Raw genomic sequence first — 17,327 nt, forward strand, 5'->3', positions numbered from 1 at the left:
CATAGCAGTGTGAACAGACAACACAGAGTTACACATGGAGTAAACAATTAACAAGGCAATAACACAGTAGAAAAAAAAGTCTATATACATTGTGTGCAAAAGGCATGAGGAGGTAGGCGAATAATTACAATTTTGCAGATTAACACTGGAGTGATAAATGATCAGATGGTCATGTACACTACAACACTTTCAGTAGTCTATCCTCCTTCTTGTTTCCTGTGTGTCTGTTTGGTAATAAACGTGTCTTCTGTACATCTGTCTCCTACTGGTCATTTACGTCCTCTAACTGACACCTCTATCGGAGTCCACCACCAGTTGGTGGCGCTCTTTTTCATAGCTAATGTACTTTTGGCCACCCAGACTGTTGGGCTTCCTGAACAGTCCCGGCTATGTAGCCTAACAGTGTGTTGTGTTGTGTTGCAGACTGCAGGTGTTTTTGAACACCTATGGCATCCAGACTCAGACACCCCAGCAGGTGGAGCCCATTCAGATCTGGGCCCAGAAGGAGCTGGTCAATGTGAGTTATACCACAGAATGAAATATGAGTGATATTCCTCACTATCTTTTTTTTTTTACCTTTATTTAACTAGGCAGGTCAGTTAAGAACAAGTTCTTATTTACAATGACGGCCTACCGGGCCTACCAGTTAACTGCCTTGTTCATGGGCAGAACGACAGATTATTACCTTGTCAGCTCGGGGATCCGAGGCTACCTGCCGCACCCAAATGGGTAACACCACATCCTGACCATTCTGACCTGCTGCGAGCCTAAACGTTGGTCATTAAATGCTCATTGCAAGGAGAGACGATTGTGCAACGTTCTTGTACATTTTCTGAAGGTAGGTAAATACACCTAAATACACCTGGTAAATACACCTGAAAGCAATAAACAAATCAGTCAATTACCTAGATGTCCAAGGCCATATTATCAATATGTCAGCCGAGCATATGGGCTTAGTCAATTCATCTGACTGTCAATCTTACATCCATGTTCTATTAAGATATCACTCTTGGTTGCTCAATCAGTCAAAGTGAGGCTGGAGATTGGTCCGTGTGATTTACCAGTTGACCTGTGACTTGATCAATATGGCATTCAAGTCTTAAAGTATTACTGTATTGTTGTAATGCGTATTGAAAAGCATTAGCCTTTCCCAATATATCAATTCATCTTAGAAAGGTCTGCCTCTGCTCTTCCTCCCTGTTGTTGGGCATGTAGTTATGCAGCAGTGGATTGGGTGGGTGTCACGAGCCAGGACGAGCAGCATGCTAAATATTAAATCCCATGCGTTTTGAATCTGTTAAAGGCTGGGCCACCGCGCTGCATTGCGTCGCTCGCTTCATCTCTCTCTGCCATTCGATTGTGTTTACAACAGCTGCTTGACAACAGGAGAGCGGCAATTACGTCCAGCAGCATGTTATTTATCTCAACCCAGGTGGCACAGCAACAGCGCTGCCAAAATAGCTTCCATTTGCCACGGTGATGCCTCCCCAACCCCTCTGCATGTCTTTTGACCCATCTCCCAGCGATCATGTCTAGAAAAGCCAATGGGTTATTCCACCAATTCTTGGTGCCTTCTGAGAAGTGTAACTTGGTCAAATAAAACCTTTTGATTTCACCTAATTTGAACAGTCTGTCATAAAGAAAACACATTTTCCCAGCTCATGTGGTAATTTATTATTATTATTTTTTAAATACTATAGTAAGTGCCAAATAAAGTAACAGGGTTGACAATTTTCTTATTGAACCTTACCATGAGGGACAGATGTAAATTAATACCTAATCACATGAAATGCATTATAATCTTCAGAAATTACTTTGTCAAAGCAACAAAATAATGAGGGCTTTCTAATTGATGGTGAAACTTGGGAGACATTTTGGGAAAATCTTACCCAAGGTGATGCGGTTGACAGAGGGACATGTCGAAATGCTGCATTTTGGCACTTTAGCAAGCCTTTATTCCATTGAAAACACAATTGATTGAATTCTCAATGTGGCCTATATTTCTACTTTAAATCGCAAATAGCAAAAGGCCCCCTTTTTCGTGGAACGACCCAGATGTCTCGGAGAGAGGAGAGCAGGTTTTTGATTGATAAACAGAGACACTGCGACACTAAAGCCTTCTGTTACAACAGTCCTCATATCACCCAACCTAATGACTCACTCAGAGTGTAGCCGTCTTGATGGCATTAGCAGCAATCACATTAGCAGTTTGGTTGCTTTCAATTGTGGTCTGAATGAGAGGACTTTGTGATGTGAGCCGTATGCTGTGGTGTGTTCATTGGTATTCCATAGGCAGGGACAGGGAGCTGTGGGTGCAGACAAAGGTTCACACAACGTCTCTCCTCAAACAGGAGGCATGGCCAGGGGCGCTGGGAATTTGTTGTGCGACTTAATTCTGAATAAATGTTTCCCGTCTTTGTGAACTCTGCTTTTTTTATATTATCATAATATTCTGTTAATTGCTTGATTCTCCTATTATCTTTCGTACTTTCCATCCATGTATAATTCCTTTCCAACTCATTCGAAGAAGGGGAAAAGCAGGAGGAGTGGCAGAGCTCTATCTAGTGGTAGGATGTACACATTGCTCTTTGGTAAGACTGGTTATTGCTGTGTATTGAAGCTGGTTAGCTACGTTCCCTGCAGTGCCACTGAAGTATGTAGTCGGTGTTAGTGACCAGGAGCATTTATAGCCTGGTGTGGAAAGATAAGGGCAGTATGAAACAGAGGTCACATGGACTGCAGTGTGCCTCTCCACATGAATGGATCAGGTGCTGTAAAATCAATGCCCATTATCTGCTTTGTTGCATTATGGATTGACAACAATTTTCCAGATCACTCTGTTATACAGGTTGTTACCTCTATTTTAGTTTGAGTGTCTTCGGGAAACAGACACTCTGAGACCTTGTACCATTTACATAGCTAAAATTGAATTAAAATATATTTTAAATATTCCATTTGCCAAGGCAATATTACACCAAGACCATACCAGGTAGAAGTGAAAGAATTGGGAGCAGTGAGGGCCGATCCTGACTGACGGAGCCTACTAACTAACTAACTGAGCTACTTGGTGTTGAGCTTTACAGCAAGGGCCCGCAATATATCTCTGCCCTCTGACAACTCTCCAGTAAACCCACTTGCACCATAGCACTAAACAGACCCATATTGGCTCCACAACAGAGCCGTCTTATGCAGGCTCTGTAGGGGCCATTAACTACTGACACGTCTCATAACTTCAGAGGGAAGTCATTTTAGATTATGGATCGCAACAAAAGAAAATCCCCCAGGGATATGAGGATGATTGATCTTTGGAGGTGCAGTAAAAAATAGACAACTTTCCCTGCCTGGCATTTTTAAAATGACTCCCATTATGATCTCTGTCATATCTAGCTGAGTGTGTTGTCAGATCTGAAGGCTGGATATGTGTAAGAGAGGCAAGGAAGGTAGCTAGCTATGTTGATAGCAGTTGTCGATTGATCTGTGACTTGCCTGGAGGAATAGAAGGAAGGTAATGCTGTTGTGGTCTGTTTGTTAGTGTCAGCTGTAATGTAAATGTCGTTGGTCAATAGGCCACGGTCCAAGATTTTACGTGTAATTTTAAAACTAGGCTTAGAAAAAAAAAACGTAACTGAAATATATATATGTATTTTTCTTTCTTCCCCCCCCCCCAGGCGTACCGCTTCCTAGCCATCAATAAGAAGCTGGGGCTGAGTGGGCGTCCAGAAAGGCCAGTGGGCTGCATGGGGACTTGCAAGGTGAGTGTTCACCACTCAATGCTAGCACATACTCAGAGGTCATGGGCATACCACCACCACCTCACTGATTAACATAAACCAGCACTTCTCAGTGTGAAACCACATGTCAGAAACAGAATAATATTAATTTACATGTACAGATATAATGTACATAGATATTATACATATTTTTGCCTCACTCTTAACATTGTACAAAGTACTGCTGCCATACAATGCATGATGAAAATATAGTCATTTGATTTCGTAATCCACTTTGATATTGTGAGCTGCTGATATTTTTTGGGTATTCCTTCTAGTTGTCTCCAGTGAAGGTCATCTAAATAAGTTTACACAGCTGAATTGCATTTTAAAAAAAATACAAAATTGCAAAATGAATCAATCACAGGTCCAAACCTATTACTAAGACAATCTTTTAATGGAACTTTTATGTGTTCTGATGGAATAGGGCGTCCTGCCAGAGGGCATTATGATCATCTCTTTGTTTGTGTGCGTCGGCGTGCTCTTGTGTTTTAGAGACGGACAGGGAGAGCGAGTGTGCCTGTGCATATTTGTGTGTTTGTTTGTGGAGGAGAGGTTGTCTGTTAGTTTTAGGAAGTATCTGTGCTCGCAGGACTGTAATGTCTATGTGTTCCAGCTTCTGTGTATTCCTTCCTCAAGATCGATGGGTTGTTTTACGTCCTGTCCTGAGTCATGTGTCGGTACCTCCGAGCCATCCATCTTGGCCTGCAGGATCAAGTAATGCAATGTGTCTGCTCCACTCCCCACAGATTTATCGGATCCTGGGGAAGACTGTGGTGTGCTACCCTATCGTCTTTGATCTCAGTGACTTCTACTTATCCCAGGACGTCATGCTGCTGATTGATGACATCAAGGTGAGCTGGGGTGAACTCACCTCATACACACGGCTGTTTATACATTCGTCTGTTTTAATCCCTGTTCTGGGGCCTGCACACTCACCATGTTGTGTCCCTAACTGTCTGTCTGTTTGGTCAATGCAAGTTTAATGTGTTACATATCTTTGTATGTAGAATGCACTGCAGTTCATCAAGCATAGCTGGAAAATGAAAGGTCGCCCACTCTTCCTGGTCCTCATCAGAGAGGACAACATCAAGTAAGATCTACTTTTGTATTTTCTTCTGTACTGTAAGCATTACTGCTTTAGAGTGTATTGGAATCCAGCACAGGAGGTGTCCCCAGTATTTGCTGATAAGAGTTTCATTATAGTCATTTATATCACTTTAGCTTGGGTGTTATGCTGATCACAGCAGTATCGATCACTATCCAAAGAGCACCTTTTAAATACAATAAAATAGCTTACCTGTCCACAGTAGAGGTTGTTCTATAGGAGTCAGTGGAATAACATATAAAACAGCTCAATACTCATTAGGTCAGGCCTGGGAAAAGGCCAGCCAGGGGGCCGTATGTGGCCCGCGACCTAGTTCAATACGATAGTAAAGTTTTGAAAAACATATTTGTTATTCAACTTAAAGCCCAATGAATACTCACCTTTGTGTCATGATTTAACTCCCACCTCTTGTGGGACATTTATTTTGAAGGCACGTATAAATAACAACTACACGAGGACAGACAGTGACTGACAGGCTGACACACATCACAGTTACAAATAGTAGCTAGCTAGAAATTGCGCAAAAATTAGATTTTCAAAGAAAATGAAAAGTAGACAACGAATGTAGGGTGTTCCAGCAAGAGTGGACATCGAAATAATTATTTATTGAGGTATCAGGGAAAGCTGTGACCTTAGTGTGCAAACGGAGCATCGCTGTCTTGAAAGACGACAAGTTGTCCCGACACTTCCAGATGAAGTATAAAGAGAACTGTAGGGATATGTCTTTTGAGCAGAGGGCGAAGGCATCGAAAGAGTTGCAAAAGAGGCAAGGACTTCTCACAAAACTGCATTCAGCAAACGACATAATTGCGAGAGCTAGCTAAGTACTGTCCCACAAAATTGCTAAACATAGCAAGCCATTCGCTCCTCACACTGATTGAGTAGTTTAAATATAATGTTGAGCTCTCTCTCTCTCTCTCTCTCTCTCTCTCTCTCTCTCTCTCTCTCTCTCTCTCTCTCTCTCTCTCTCTCTCTTGTGTTTTTTGCATACCTGTTAACAGGAGTTCTGTCCGTGGTGCTGAATGCACAGTGTACTTTTCCCTCCCTGTGTAGTTCATTGCCTGTTTAATAATGAAAATACTTACCAAAAGTAAAACATGGATGGGGTTTATTCCTGTGCATGTTAAAAAAGTTAAATAAGTAGCATATCTGGATGTGATTTACAGTAGATATATCTGTCAACACAGTCATACACATGATGTATAATCCTGTAATATTATTCTGGCCCGTGATGGCAAAAAATATATTCTAATGTGGCCCTGCGTGGAAAATAATTGCCCAGGACTGCATTAGGTTAATATGGAGAAAATGATGACCGTTGAAAATGGTAACAGTAGAATACCCTTGGTTTCTATCCATCAGGGGGAGCCGTTTCAACCCAGTCCTGGACATGTTGGCATCATTCAAGAAGGGGAGCGTCGGTGGGGTCAAAGTTCACGTGGACAGACTTCAGGTTCTCAGCACTTTTACTTGTTTCAGTCTACTGACACTTCTTTGAGGCGTTGTGATATCTCCTTTCCTTTGGAAATGCATTCAGATATAGTGAATATGTTTATTTGCAAATCCAATGCCTTTGAATTGCCTTCACCAAGTTCTATTTCCTACGGTTACAATGACTTCCAGTGTCTCTAGAGAGTTCTTTAGATGTTTTGATGTGACGTCTTTTAAAAAGGACACTCAATATTCCCCTCGCACCTAACTCTAGGAGCAGACAAAGGGCTCCATCCCTCATAGGCAATCCCTTTTATCATCTCATTCTTCTGGGGACATAATTCCCCTTTGCACATCTAACTGGCTGTCTTCATTTTGATGTGACTTCAGTCGCAATGTTTGAAATCACCTGAACTGTTCCTATCCCCTGTAAATGAGATTCCTTGATGTAACTATTAATTTGTGCTTCCAGACCCTGATATCAGGAGCTATTGTGGAGCAGTTGGACTTCCTTCGTGTCAATGAAGCAGAGTAAGAGCTTTTTCCTGTCGTTCCGCCTTTATTTTGTGACACAATCTTTATACGGCAGTGGTCACCAACCTTTTCTAAGTCAAGATCACTTTCTGAGTCAAAATGCATGCCAAGATCTACCGCTCTGATTTTTTATATTAACATGACTTAAAAAATCTAAGCCTATGCAACAATAACCAATTAAAAACAGTATTGTGGCAATGAGGTTTGTGCAGTAAGTTATAGGCCCAATACATGATCACCACATACTGGCTTTGCTTGAATTTACCTGCCAATGCATTGTTGTTTGGGACATTTTTTTAAATTATATTTCAACATTTGAGGTAGGCTATATGATCACATCCATAATAGATACATTGTATTACTTGAGCATACATTTAAGTAATTTGCTTTTTATTTTCCTGAGCTGATGGTGCCTGCATCTGATTGTCAGTCTCAGCAGAGGGAGAGAGCAGCAGACTGAGTGTCCGTCTCTCAACATCCCTCCACTCTCCCTTTCCTCCACTGACACTTACCAAAAAGGGACACCATTTTCCAGCTGATGGTGAAACTCGAGTCGCACCGCATTATTTCTGCCTCATGCACAAATTCATGTTGTTACTCCTATGAACAGAGGAGATATTAAAAAAGACCCAAGCCGCTAATAATAACAACATTCATTCATTACTGCTGCACTGCTTGTTGTAGCGCAGAGTGGAAATAGGAAAAACAAGCATTTTGAAATATCACAGAATCAATTTTGCTGTAGATTTATTTTATGCCTGCTATGTTACTGCAGACTCTATCATCTGAGAAATGCCAGCATAGTGCACTTGATTTCCTCTCCAGGCCCACCGGGAAGGCAGAGTTTGTACCTTCAGACACATGAAATGGCAATAGTTTGCCTACCCGGCACGCAGGGCAGCTGAATTGGCTGCACCTACCACCAACAATCCGAGACTAATAAAAATAGGAACACAAGGAATAGGAACACAAGGCTTTATCGTTGGGTATTTTACAGAAATGTTTGGCGATCGCCTAGAAATGCCTTGGAGATCGACAAGTCGATCGCGTTCGACCGGTTGGTGACCACTATTATAGAGGAATAAGTGTGTGAAGAACTTAACCTGCCTGTAAACCTGAAAATACTCATGTAACTTCTGCTGTTATAGAATCCCAGAGTTTAAGAACTTTCAGGAGCTGGAGATGCCCAAGCACTCCAAGGTAAAGAGGCAGACGAGCACGCCCAATGCCTCAAACCTGGAGCAGCAGCCTGAGATCGACATTGAGGAGTGGAAACACAAATCCACCAACGAGATCATGCAGAAATTCTATGTGAGTACGGCGTCGATATTAGGACAGCTTCAATCAAAAGTTGATAGGTGTTTAATGTAGCGCTCTAGATCTGACTCTGAACTGTCATTACACTCCTATGGCATGACCTTTGACCTCTTTCTGTGTTTTTGTCTTACTCAGGACTGTGACTGCCTGGCCAGTCAAGCACAGCTTGCCAGTATTCTCATGAAGAAAGAGGGTCCTGACTACTTTGCCAATGATGGTAGGCACAGAATCAAAAACACATGCAAAATGGTGTTACTCTGTTAAAATAACAGTCCAGTGAAAATCAATTTTTACTAATATTCTGTTTGCTCATACCCAAATAATGTTGTTGACTCGTCCTTTTCTTGTAATTGTAGCCAAAACATAAATGAGAGAAAAACCTCTCAGTAAAACCCAAACTCAAACTTGTTATTGAAACAAACCGTAAAAAAAAAAAATACACTTGAAATTTGCTTGGATAATGACATCTTCCTCTTCGGCCGAGACAGGCCGTGATTGGTCCAGCGGCATTTTCTTTTCCTCCGGTGGGGTGAAGGATCCTTCTCGAGACTCAGGCTCAGGAGTGCACATTCACTGCACACAAGAAAGCTAGCTAGCAAGCCAACAATCCACAGTTGCTGTTATCAAAAAGGACAAACCCTATGCAACAACTCTCGCCAATCACTTCTATTTCAAATTATGTGATTTGTAAGAGTTGGCCTGCTGGCTATTTAGAAGCAGTTAGCTACCTAGCATGCTAATGTTAGCTATCGCGACTAACTGTAGCCAGCAAGAAAGCAAGAAAAAGCAGATCCTCCACACAACAATCATCTCTCCATTCCCTTCTATTTTAAATCGTGTGGTTTATAGCTTAAAGTTTTATGTCAAGAGGAAACACAGTTAGCTGTTGTTGACTGAAATACAGGTAACTGCCAAAATAAAGGAAACACCAACAGAAAGTGTCTTAATAGGGTGTTGGGCCACCACGAGCCAGAAAAGCTTCAATGCACCTTGGCATAGATTCTACAAGTGTCTGGAACTCTATTGAAGGGATGCGACACCATTCTTCCATTTGGTGTTTTGTTGATGGTGGTGGAAAACGCTGTCTCAGGCCCTGCTTCAGAATCTCCCATAAGTGTTCAATTGGGTTGAGATTTGGTGACTGAGCTCACTCTGTTGTTTCCTAACAGGCCAAGCAGGGGCACAGAGAAAATATGCTTTTTAATATCCTAATTATAATGTTTTGGAAGGACATCTATTTAATTCATATTGTAATTAATTGTAGGTAATATTTTTGTTTAAAAAATTGTAACATTGAACAGATACTTTAACACTATTCATCAGAGCCAGACTAACGGGCCAACTAGCCCCAGGGTGGGAATCAGTGCATCACTGTAAATAAAATGTCTATAGCCTAATCCATTTAGCACCCCATGACTAACTGATAATACAAATACAAAATGGGGTCAATTCAACCAAGGCATAGTCCATGCAGCTAGTGTCAAGAATAGCAGTGTCTTGGCAAACACTGTTTTCAGACTCAATCATCTACAGTTTACATTGTTTGTTTTACATACTTTCTAGAATATATCCAGTGATTTGCATTGCTCAGTTCACTTACAAAGGCCTTTTAACTGTTTCCAGAGACCCTAATGGAAGACATGGAGAGACTCTACAGAATAGCTGGGACCAGGAAACTTTGGTCAGATTTCCTTCTTTCTCTAGCACATCATTCCCTTTCCATTTAACCTGAAAGAATAGTTTGTATTTTATTTCATGTGGCCGATGATATCCTTCCATTACAGTACCTCTATGAAGAGCCTTCAACATTTTTGCCTTTCAGATACTTTTACTGTCAATTCAAGATTTGAATAACATTTTCTCTTGTTCTCCTATGTCTGTCTTCATCAAAATGGTAAATGTATCCACTGAATTCCAAACTATTGTAAACAATGATAGACATTTCTATGGGTGTAGGCTGGCGGTGCGTTACGCTGCAGCCGTTATCAAGAGGTTTGCCAGTTCTATAGCCCCTCATATCACCACACTGGTGGTCCATGGCAAGCAGGTAATGGAGTAGAGTTGATGTGTAGCATGTGTGCTGTATTAGCTCAGCTAGCCACTCAGTCACTGTGCACAATGTGTACCATTAACTGTGAGTGCTATGCTTCACTCATGCGCTACTTCCCTCTGCAGCACTGTCCAATTGCTCTCTATGAACGATCAATTTCACGTTCACATGCTCCCTTGGCCTTTTTGTTCTTGCCGTAGTTGTTGTTGTTGTGATGGTTCGGCTGTGCTATGGGGAACTGGTCGTGAGTTTTCATATTGCTCAGCGCTAAGATTGAACATAATTGAAAAGAGACCTGAGAGTCAGAGAGTGGAACAGCCCATAATCCAGCCGGGCTCCACCTTGCTCTGGAACCACATCAGTACTTGGTCCAATTTCCTTTCTCATTTATTTAACACAGGTTAATAAGTGGAGCTTGAAATAAGTTCCTTTTATATTACAAAACATCAATGGTTTAACATCACAACATGCCCTTTGAGCATTTAGCCTGACATTTCATGGACAAAATATGTAGACGTATAAGCTGTAGACCATATCAGTGCTAAAACGATATGAGCACAATTTACTATAGGTATAGATGGCTGGGTGTGGTAAATGGGAGGTGAATATTGTTGATACGATGAAAGTACACCTTTTTAAAGCTTAAAACACTGTGTTTTCTCCATTTTATTTGGAAATCTATTGAGAATGTGTTTTTTAAGTTGATGTATATGGCTAAGCAACCCTGAATGCTGCCATATACACTCCCCTCCAAATGTATTTGGACAGTGAAGCTAGAACTTTTATATGGTCTCTATACTCCAGAATTTTGGATGTGAGATCAATATGTTCCATATGAGGCACAAGTAAAGGATGTCATATTTTTATTTGAGGGTCTTTTCATACATATCTGTTACCGTTCAGAAATGACATCTCATTCCAAAACTGTTTAGAAAAAAAAAATCTAATTCCAAAATCATGGGCATTAATATGGAGTTGGTCTCCCCTTTTGACGCTGTAACAGCCTCCACTCTTCTAGGAAGGCTTTCGACTAGATGGTGGAACATTGCTGCGGGGATTTGCTCCCGGTCAGCCACAAGAGCATTAGTGAGGTCAGGCACTGATGTTGGGCGATGAGGGCTGGCTCGAAGTCGGCGTTCCAGTTCATCCTAAAGGTGTTCGATGGGGTTGAGGTCAGAGCTCTGTGCAAACTGTTGCCATAAAGAAGCACAAAATTGTCTAGAATGTCATTGTATGCTGATTTCCCTTCCCGGGGCCTAGCCCGACCATGAAAAACAGCCCCAGACCATTATTCCTCCTCCACCAAACTTTACAGTTGTCATTATGCATTGGGGCAGGTAGCGTTCCGTAAACCCGTGATTCATCCACCGGACTGCCAGATTGTGGAGTGTGATTCATCACTCCAGAGAACGCGTTTCCACTGCACCAGAGTCCAATGGTGGCAAGCTTTACACTACTCCAGCCAACGCTTGGCATTGCACATGGTGATCTTAGGCTTATGTGCGGCTACTCGGCCGTGGAAACCCATTTCATGGAGCTCCCGACTAACAGTTCTTGTGCTGACGTTGCTTTCAGAGGCTGTTTGGGACTCACTAGTGAGTGTTGCAACTGAGGACAGATGATTATTATGCTCTTCAGCACTCGGCGGCATTCCGGGGGGGGCATTGCACATGCTTCCAGCAAATGCTTCCAACAAGTTTGTAGAGTCACAAGCTTGACGTAATCATTGCGTGCTAGTAATATAGAGACCAAATACTAAACTTTTGACTACTTTAAAACACTATAAGTGAATATGTCCAAGTGGGGGTACTAGATACATAAAGTGCTTTCATTTCTAAACAGTAAAACAGATTTATAAAATAAAATACCCTTTAAAAAAAAGGTGACATTCTGTACCGTCGCCTCATATAAAACATTTGATCTTAAATCCAAAATGCTGGAGTATAGAGAGACATTTTAGTTTTAGCTTACTGTCCAAATAAATATGGAGGGGAGCGTATGTACCATAACTACAGCCCATGCCTGTTGCTTTTTCCTCACAGGAACCCAGCAACCCATGTGTACTGCACAGTCACTCTAGCGAATAATGCAATCGTAAATTAGTGAACATGGAAATATGTGAGAATTAATAGGCTGAGTCAGGAAACTACGGCAGGAGCCAGAGCTGAATTCATGCAGTGGAATCTTCATTTGGAACCACTGCCTGTTCTGCTAGGCTAGGCTAGGCTAGGCTAGGTGTCCCAAAGGGAAGCACCCACCATGCTAATAGATTTCCATTCTATGGGGATGGCATCTTGTGTTTTGATCAGTTCGCCATTTAGTTATTTATACAAAAGTCCTTCTGTTGCAGGAAAGGAAGTTTGTAGAGTTGTGGTTTTACATGTGCAGAATCACAATGATGATCATTTACTTGACAATCTGGAGGTGAAATCCAGAGTCGATTTTATATTTGTTTTTCAATTGCTTAGCAAAAAAATCAATAATTGACGTGTAAAACAGTAGCACAACACGGCTCTTTGTACTGTATAGACACACCGGTGGACATGAGTGGGACATGCCACACACATGACTTTGCAACATTGTTTTAGAACTTCATTACACGAATCGCACCTTCAGTAGTGTGACTCAAATCACGTTACAGCACATCAGCCTTAATGTCATGGTTATACTGTATGTGTGGTTCTTATGATAGAGAACACAGCTGACTACATTGTTATCGCACTGTCATTATGAACTGTTCCTACTGTAGTTGTATTGACACATATAGCATTGACCCTATTAAGGATCTCCTTGTGTTTTTTGTTTACCAGGGGGGTTGTACGAATCGCAGCCAGTGTGATAACTAAACTAGTGGACAGCATTGCCCCAAGTATTACTAGTGTTTTAGTGCATGGCAAGCAGGTAAGTGGACATTTGAAAATGGGGGGAAATTATACAGTTGATTCATGTATGTTTTGTTTTTTTGTCACATCAGATGCCTATTTTGAAACACAATCTCAGTGTTCATTGATTACCAATGAATTTGATGAAATTATGTCCATTTTGAAAGTATTAGGAACGTTCAGTTGACAGTGAGCTCCTCATGCTTTTGTCCTATAGGAAATGCTTAGTGTTATTGCAGTTGCACGCTTCGTATTTCCCAGCTAACTCACTGTGCTTTAGCCCTGTAGCAAGGCTGTTAATATGTTTCATATAGTAACCTGCTGAAAGTGTATTCCTGGGTTTAACAGGCTCTATGTGACCTGACCTATAACCTATGACCTAATTACAACCCTTTCCCTTGGTTTTATATGAAGTGAGCTGCCTAAAAGGATAACGTTTTATCATTATGCATTTTTTTTTCTCAAATATTAGTTGCTTCTTAACAGTCCCCATTTCTGGCCTCATTTTCCCACCCAAGAGTTTTGGGCAGTTCATTACTATGAAGTACCTCAAGGTGTGAATCTGCATGTAGATTGCATCGTAGAGGGAAAACTATTCTGGACTTGATGAGAAAGCTGGTTTTGAGCAAGAGTTGTCTGCACCTGTCACCCGGTAGGACATGTTTAGAATACACTTAGTAATATTAGAAGCGAGGTACAGATTAAAAGCTGTGATTTACCATCTAACTGGAGAGCATTAGTTCGCAACCATATGTTTTGAGAGGCTATTTTTCAAAGGGATATTAAAGCATATCTTGTTGTTTGGGATTAATGATTACCCAGGTGTAATTTTCTTTTGGCCTTTATGCTTTGAAAATAAGAAATATCACAAGATAATCTTGGTCATTAACTTTTCTCCCATGTTCTACTAGGTGGGGGGGGGCACTTTTACAGTTTTGAGATGGAGAGATAGTTTAAGCGAAGGGGATTCGGAAACATCAGCATTTCTACATAGTATTGCACACTATCTGGTCAGTCAAAAAGTGTATAGGTAGAGGGATGTCACCCATAAAATAAAATCTCATGTTTTTATTTCAACCTTTTGACTATTTGCTTCTTGTTATCCATGTATACACATCTACCTTTCTGGTTCGTCACTCTGTCCTCTTAGTAAAATAATCCCCACAACCAATAACAGAACAGCAGACATTTTTCTGATGCTGGCTGGGCTGTGCTCTGTTGCCAGGTAACACTGGGACTGTTTGGGCATGAGGAGGAGGTGATCTCCAACCCCCTCTCACCTGGGGTCATCAAGGGCATCCTCTACAGCAAGTGCTACGGGGAGAGGGAGGCCGTGCTGCAGCAGGAGCTGGTCATCCACATCGGCTGGATCATCTCCAACACCCCCGAGCTGTTCAGCGGCATGCTCAAGATCCGCGTCGGGTACGAATAGAGCCCGGGAGGAATAGAGCTCGGCAGGCTGTAGCCATGGCCATTCGGATCCTACAGCTGGGTGGTTGTTATTCTGTTTGTTTCTCAAGTTGTCTGTTTGAGGATAGCCATCTGTGGTTATGAGATGCATTGTTTTTGCTTCGTATTCCGCTGGTATTGGTGTAGGTGGATCATCCAGGCCATGAAGCATGAGTTGGAGATCCGAGCAGGTGACATGTCACCCCAGGACATTTACCAGATGTCCCCCAGTGATGTTAAACAGCTGCTGCTGGATGTCCTTCAGCCACAACAGCACGGCAGGTAAACACACACACACACACACACAAGCCTCCACACACGCATTTTTTTATTCAATTTTATTAATTTCCCTATTCGTTACCCATCCCAGGTCCTGGATCAACATGCGTCAAATCGATGGTTCCCTCAACAGGACTCCCCATGGCTTCTATGACCGAGTGTGGCAGATTTTGGAGAGAACTTGTAACGGCATCGTAGTGGCAGGGATCCATCTCCCACAGGTAGTGTTGGTTATTGCAACAGTGACATTACAATCCTTTATTTACATCCTCAAACTCCACATTTAATCACATCTCTGAAGGACCACATTATAGGCCCCCTTTGACAGAGGGGAAATTCCCAAAAAGACTGCATATTTGAAGTATATTAGGCTGCTTGGCCCAACAGTTTATTCAAAAGGATGGTTTGAATGCAGGAGATCCTCAATGCATCGTATATACCTCACTATTAAATAAATGTCTGTTTATTTGAGTATGTGAGTTAGTCTTTTTGGTAATAATTGGTCATCGGGGTGTTCTTGCCTAAAGCGTTACTGTTAAAATCTCCCACTTTCCTTCCATTGCAGCAACCTACTCTATCTGACATGACCATGTATGAGATGAACTTTTCTCTGCTGGTGGAAGACACACTGAAGGACATTGTGCTGCCTGAGTACAGGCAGATAGTAGTAGAGGTAAGGGCCAATCAGATTTCACTGTAATTTACAGCTGCATGTTTTCCGTACACTACTGTTGGTCAAACAGGACCCTCTATTGACTATCTTACCCACGCATTTCATCTAGCAACATTTCCACCACATTGGGTTTACAATACAAAACATACTAATTGTACACACATATTATCATGGCTCTACTTTCTTACCTGCCCTAATATCCATGGTTGCAGCTGCTGATGGTGGTGTCCATAGTGTTGGAGAGAAACCCGGAGCTGGAGTTTTCGGAGAAGGTTGACCTGGACGTTCTGGTGAAGGAGGCCTTCCATGACTTCCAGAAGGACAGGAGTCGGGAGGGGATGAATAAACCGGTAGGTGCCTGCCCTACACTCTCCTCTAGACTCACAGAATCTAAGGTTGGGTCAGGCCACTGTCACGCGAGCTCCTTGGAGTTCATGTAGCATGCAAGCTTAGCTGTTGTATGCCCACGAGGATGTACAGTACAAGTTATCTCAGCTAAGTAGAAGCAGACCGCATATTCGAGGGGGGGGGTACTTTGGGTGCTTTGGCGATAATTTTTCTGGTCAGTCTCGACTAAATTCATTAGCGGTGAATGGTAAGGATTGGAGTAATTGTGATACTTGTTATTCATATCAGATGATTTCCAATCTGAATAGTTGTTCATTCTGCAGTTCGTAGCTGAAAAGCAGTGCTTTGTTATAGAGCTTTCGACAGTTTGCACTGTATATAACAGTACTGCTAGTTTACAATGAAAAAAACATTGTTGTCCGCAGGATGACATGGAGGAGTTCTATAAGACACCACCGATGGGCAGGAGAGGCACCTCCAGTTACCTGACCAAGGCTGTGATGATTCAGCTGCTTCAGGGAGACGTGAAGCCCTCCAAGGATGACCCCTGCTCGGTCAGCTAAACTAAACCCGTTCAGCGGAGTAGAGGAGTCCACCTCTACTGTACTTCGTTGAACTACTAACAACATGCTAAATTAGTCTGCAGCGCTGACTGTTGTTCCACCAGCAATACCCTTGTTCTGTTAGCTTCAAGCTATTATGTCTTATCAACACCGTTACTACTGATAACAACATTGAACTCTTACCCCCTGAAATCCTTGCATGTAGACTTGTTTGTATAGCATTAGCGTTGTAGGGCAGCCCAGTGCACACTTCTTTTGTTGTCTAAGTCTTAGGAAGTCCAGGTCTTTTTGAAAGTCTGGTCGCTGTATTTTTCTGAATGTGGGTAATACACAGTCATTTGAGTTCCTTCACTCTTAATAACATGATATATTCATTAAGTTGTTTATGTGTTTGCACGTGGTTTGAGTGTGCCTACCCAGTGTAGTGAATCTGAATTGAACTTTTTCAATGTGTGTGACGATTGCCATTGTGTTCCGCCACTCGATCAAGGGGATTTTGGAAGCTCAACACTAGTTTCGAAAAAATAAACTTGTGGAACCTGTGACATCCTGTTGATTTATTTGCTTGGGTTCGTCTTGTTTGAATTTAGTGGAGCGTTACCCCTGCTGTATAATATTTGCCTTGTATCATTGAAGCTAAATGTGTAAAAGGCTTTATAATCACAACATGGTGTAAAAGGCTTTATAATCACAACATGGTGTAACATGTTTCTGTTTATTTCGCCTGCAGTTGCAACAGAAATGTCATGATTATTCAAGCGTGTCTAGTTGTTCCTGGGGGTATGTGTATTGTATTGAATCCCACCACTAGTAACTCCCACTCATGTCAGCTTAGCTGCAGTCATACCATCACCGCTGGAGCTGGAAAATCACATCATTTGACATACAAAGGAAGGGTTAGACACTGAGAAAAGCAGAGGAAT

General features: G+C 41.9%; 1 protein-coding gene across 2 annotated transcripts in view; it reads left to right on the forward strand.

Moving 5' to 3' along the window:
• Positions 1–16,949, forward strand: part of LOC135547531 (phosphorylase b kinase regulatory subunit beta-like) — an 80,108-nt gene extending 63,159 nt beyond the window's left edge. For both annotated transcript variants that reach the window (XM_064976610.1, XM_064976619.1), the window contains 16 exons: positions 424–517; positions 3,669–3,752; positions 4,520–4,624; positions 4,781–4,863; positions 6,241–6,331; positions 6,782–6,840; positions 7,992–8,154; positions 8,296–8,377; positions 9,784–9,841; positions 13,021–13,111; positions 14,318–14,514; positions 14,689–14,823; positions 14,912–15,041; positions 15,386–15,493; positions 15,706–15,843; positions 16,267–16,949. In XM_064976610.1, the coding sequence (XP_064832682.1) occupies positions 424–517; positions 3,669–3,752; positions 4,520–4,624; positions 4,781–4,863; positions 6,241–6,331; positions 6,782–6,840; positions 7,992–8,154; positions 8,296–8,377; positions 9,784–9,841; positions 13,021–13,111; positions 14,318–14,514; positions 14,689–14,823; positions 14,912–15,041; positions 15,386–15,493; positions 15,706–15,843; positions 16,267–16,404 (1,756 nt within the window). In that variant the 3' untranslated portion in view covers positions 16,405–16,949. The remainder of the gene's footprint in view (positions 1–423; positions 518–3,668; positions 3,753–4,519; positions 4,625–4,780; positions 4,864–6,240; positions 6,332–6,781; positions 6,841–7,991; positions 8,155–8,295; positions 8,378–9,783; positions 9,842–13,020; positions 13,112–14,317; positions 14,515–14,688; positions 14,824–14,911; positions 15,042–15,385; positions 15,494–15,705; positions 15,844–16,266) is intronic.
• Positions 16,950–17,327: the final 378 nt, after the last annotated feature.

Source organism: Oncorhynchus masou, chromosome 1, assembly GCF_036934945.1.
Source record: "Oncorhynchus masou masou isolate Uvic2021 chromosome 1, UVic_Omas_1.1, whole genome shotgun sequence".
In the NCBI taxonomy this organism is placed as follows: domain Eukaryota; kingdom Metazoa; phylum Chordata; class Actinopteri; order Salmoniformes; family Salmonidae; genus Oncorhynchus; species Oncorhynchus masou.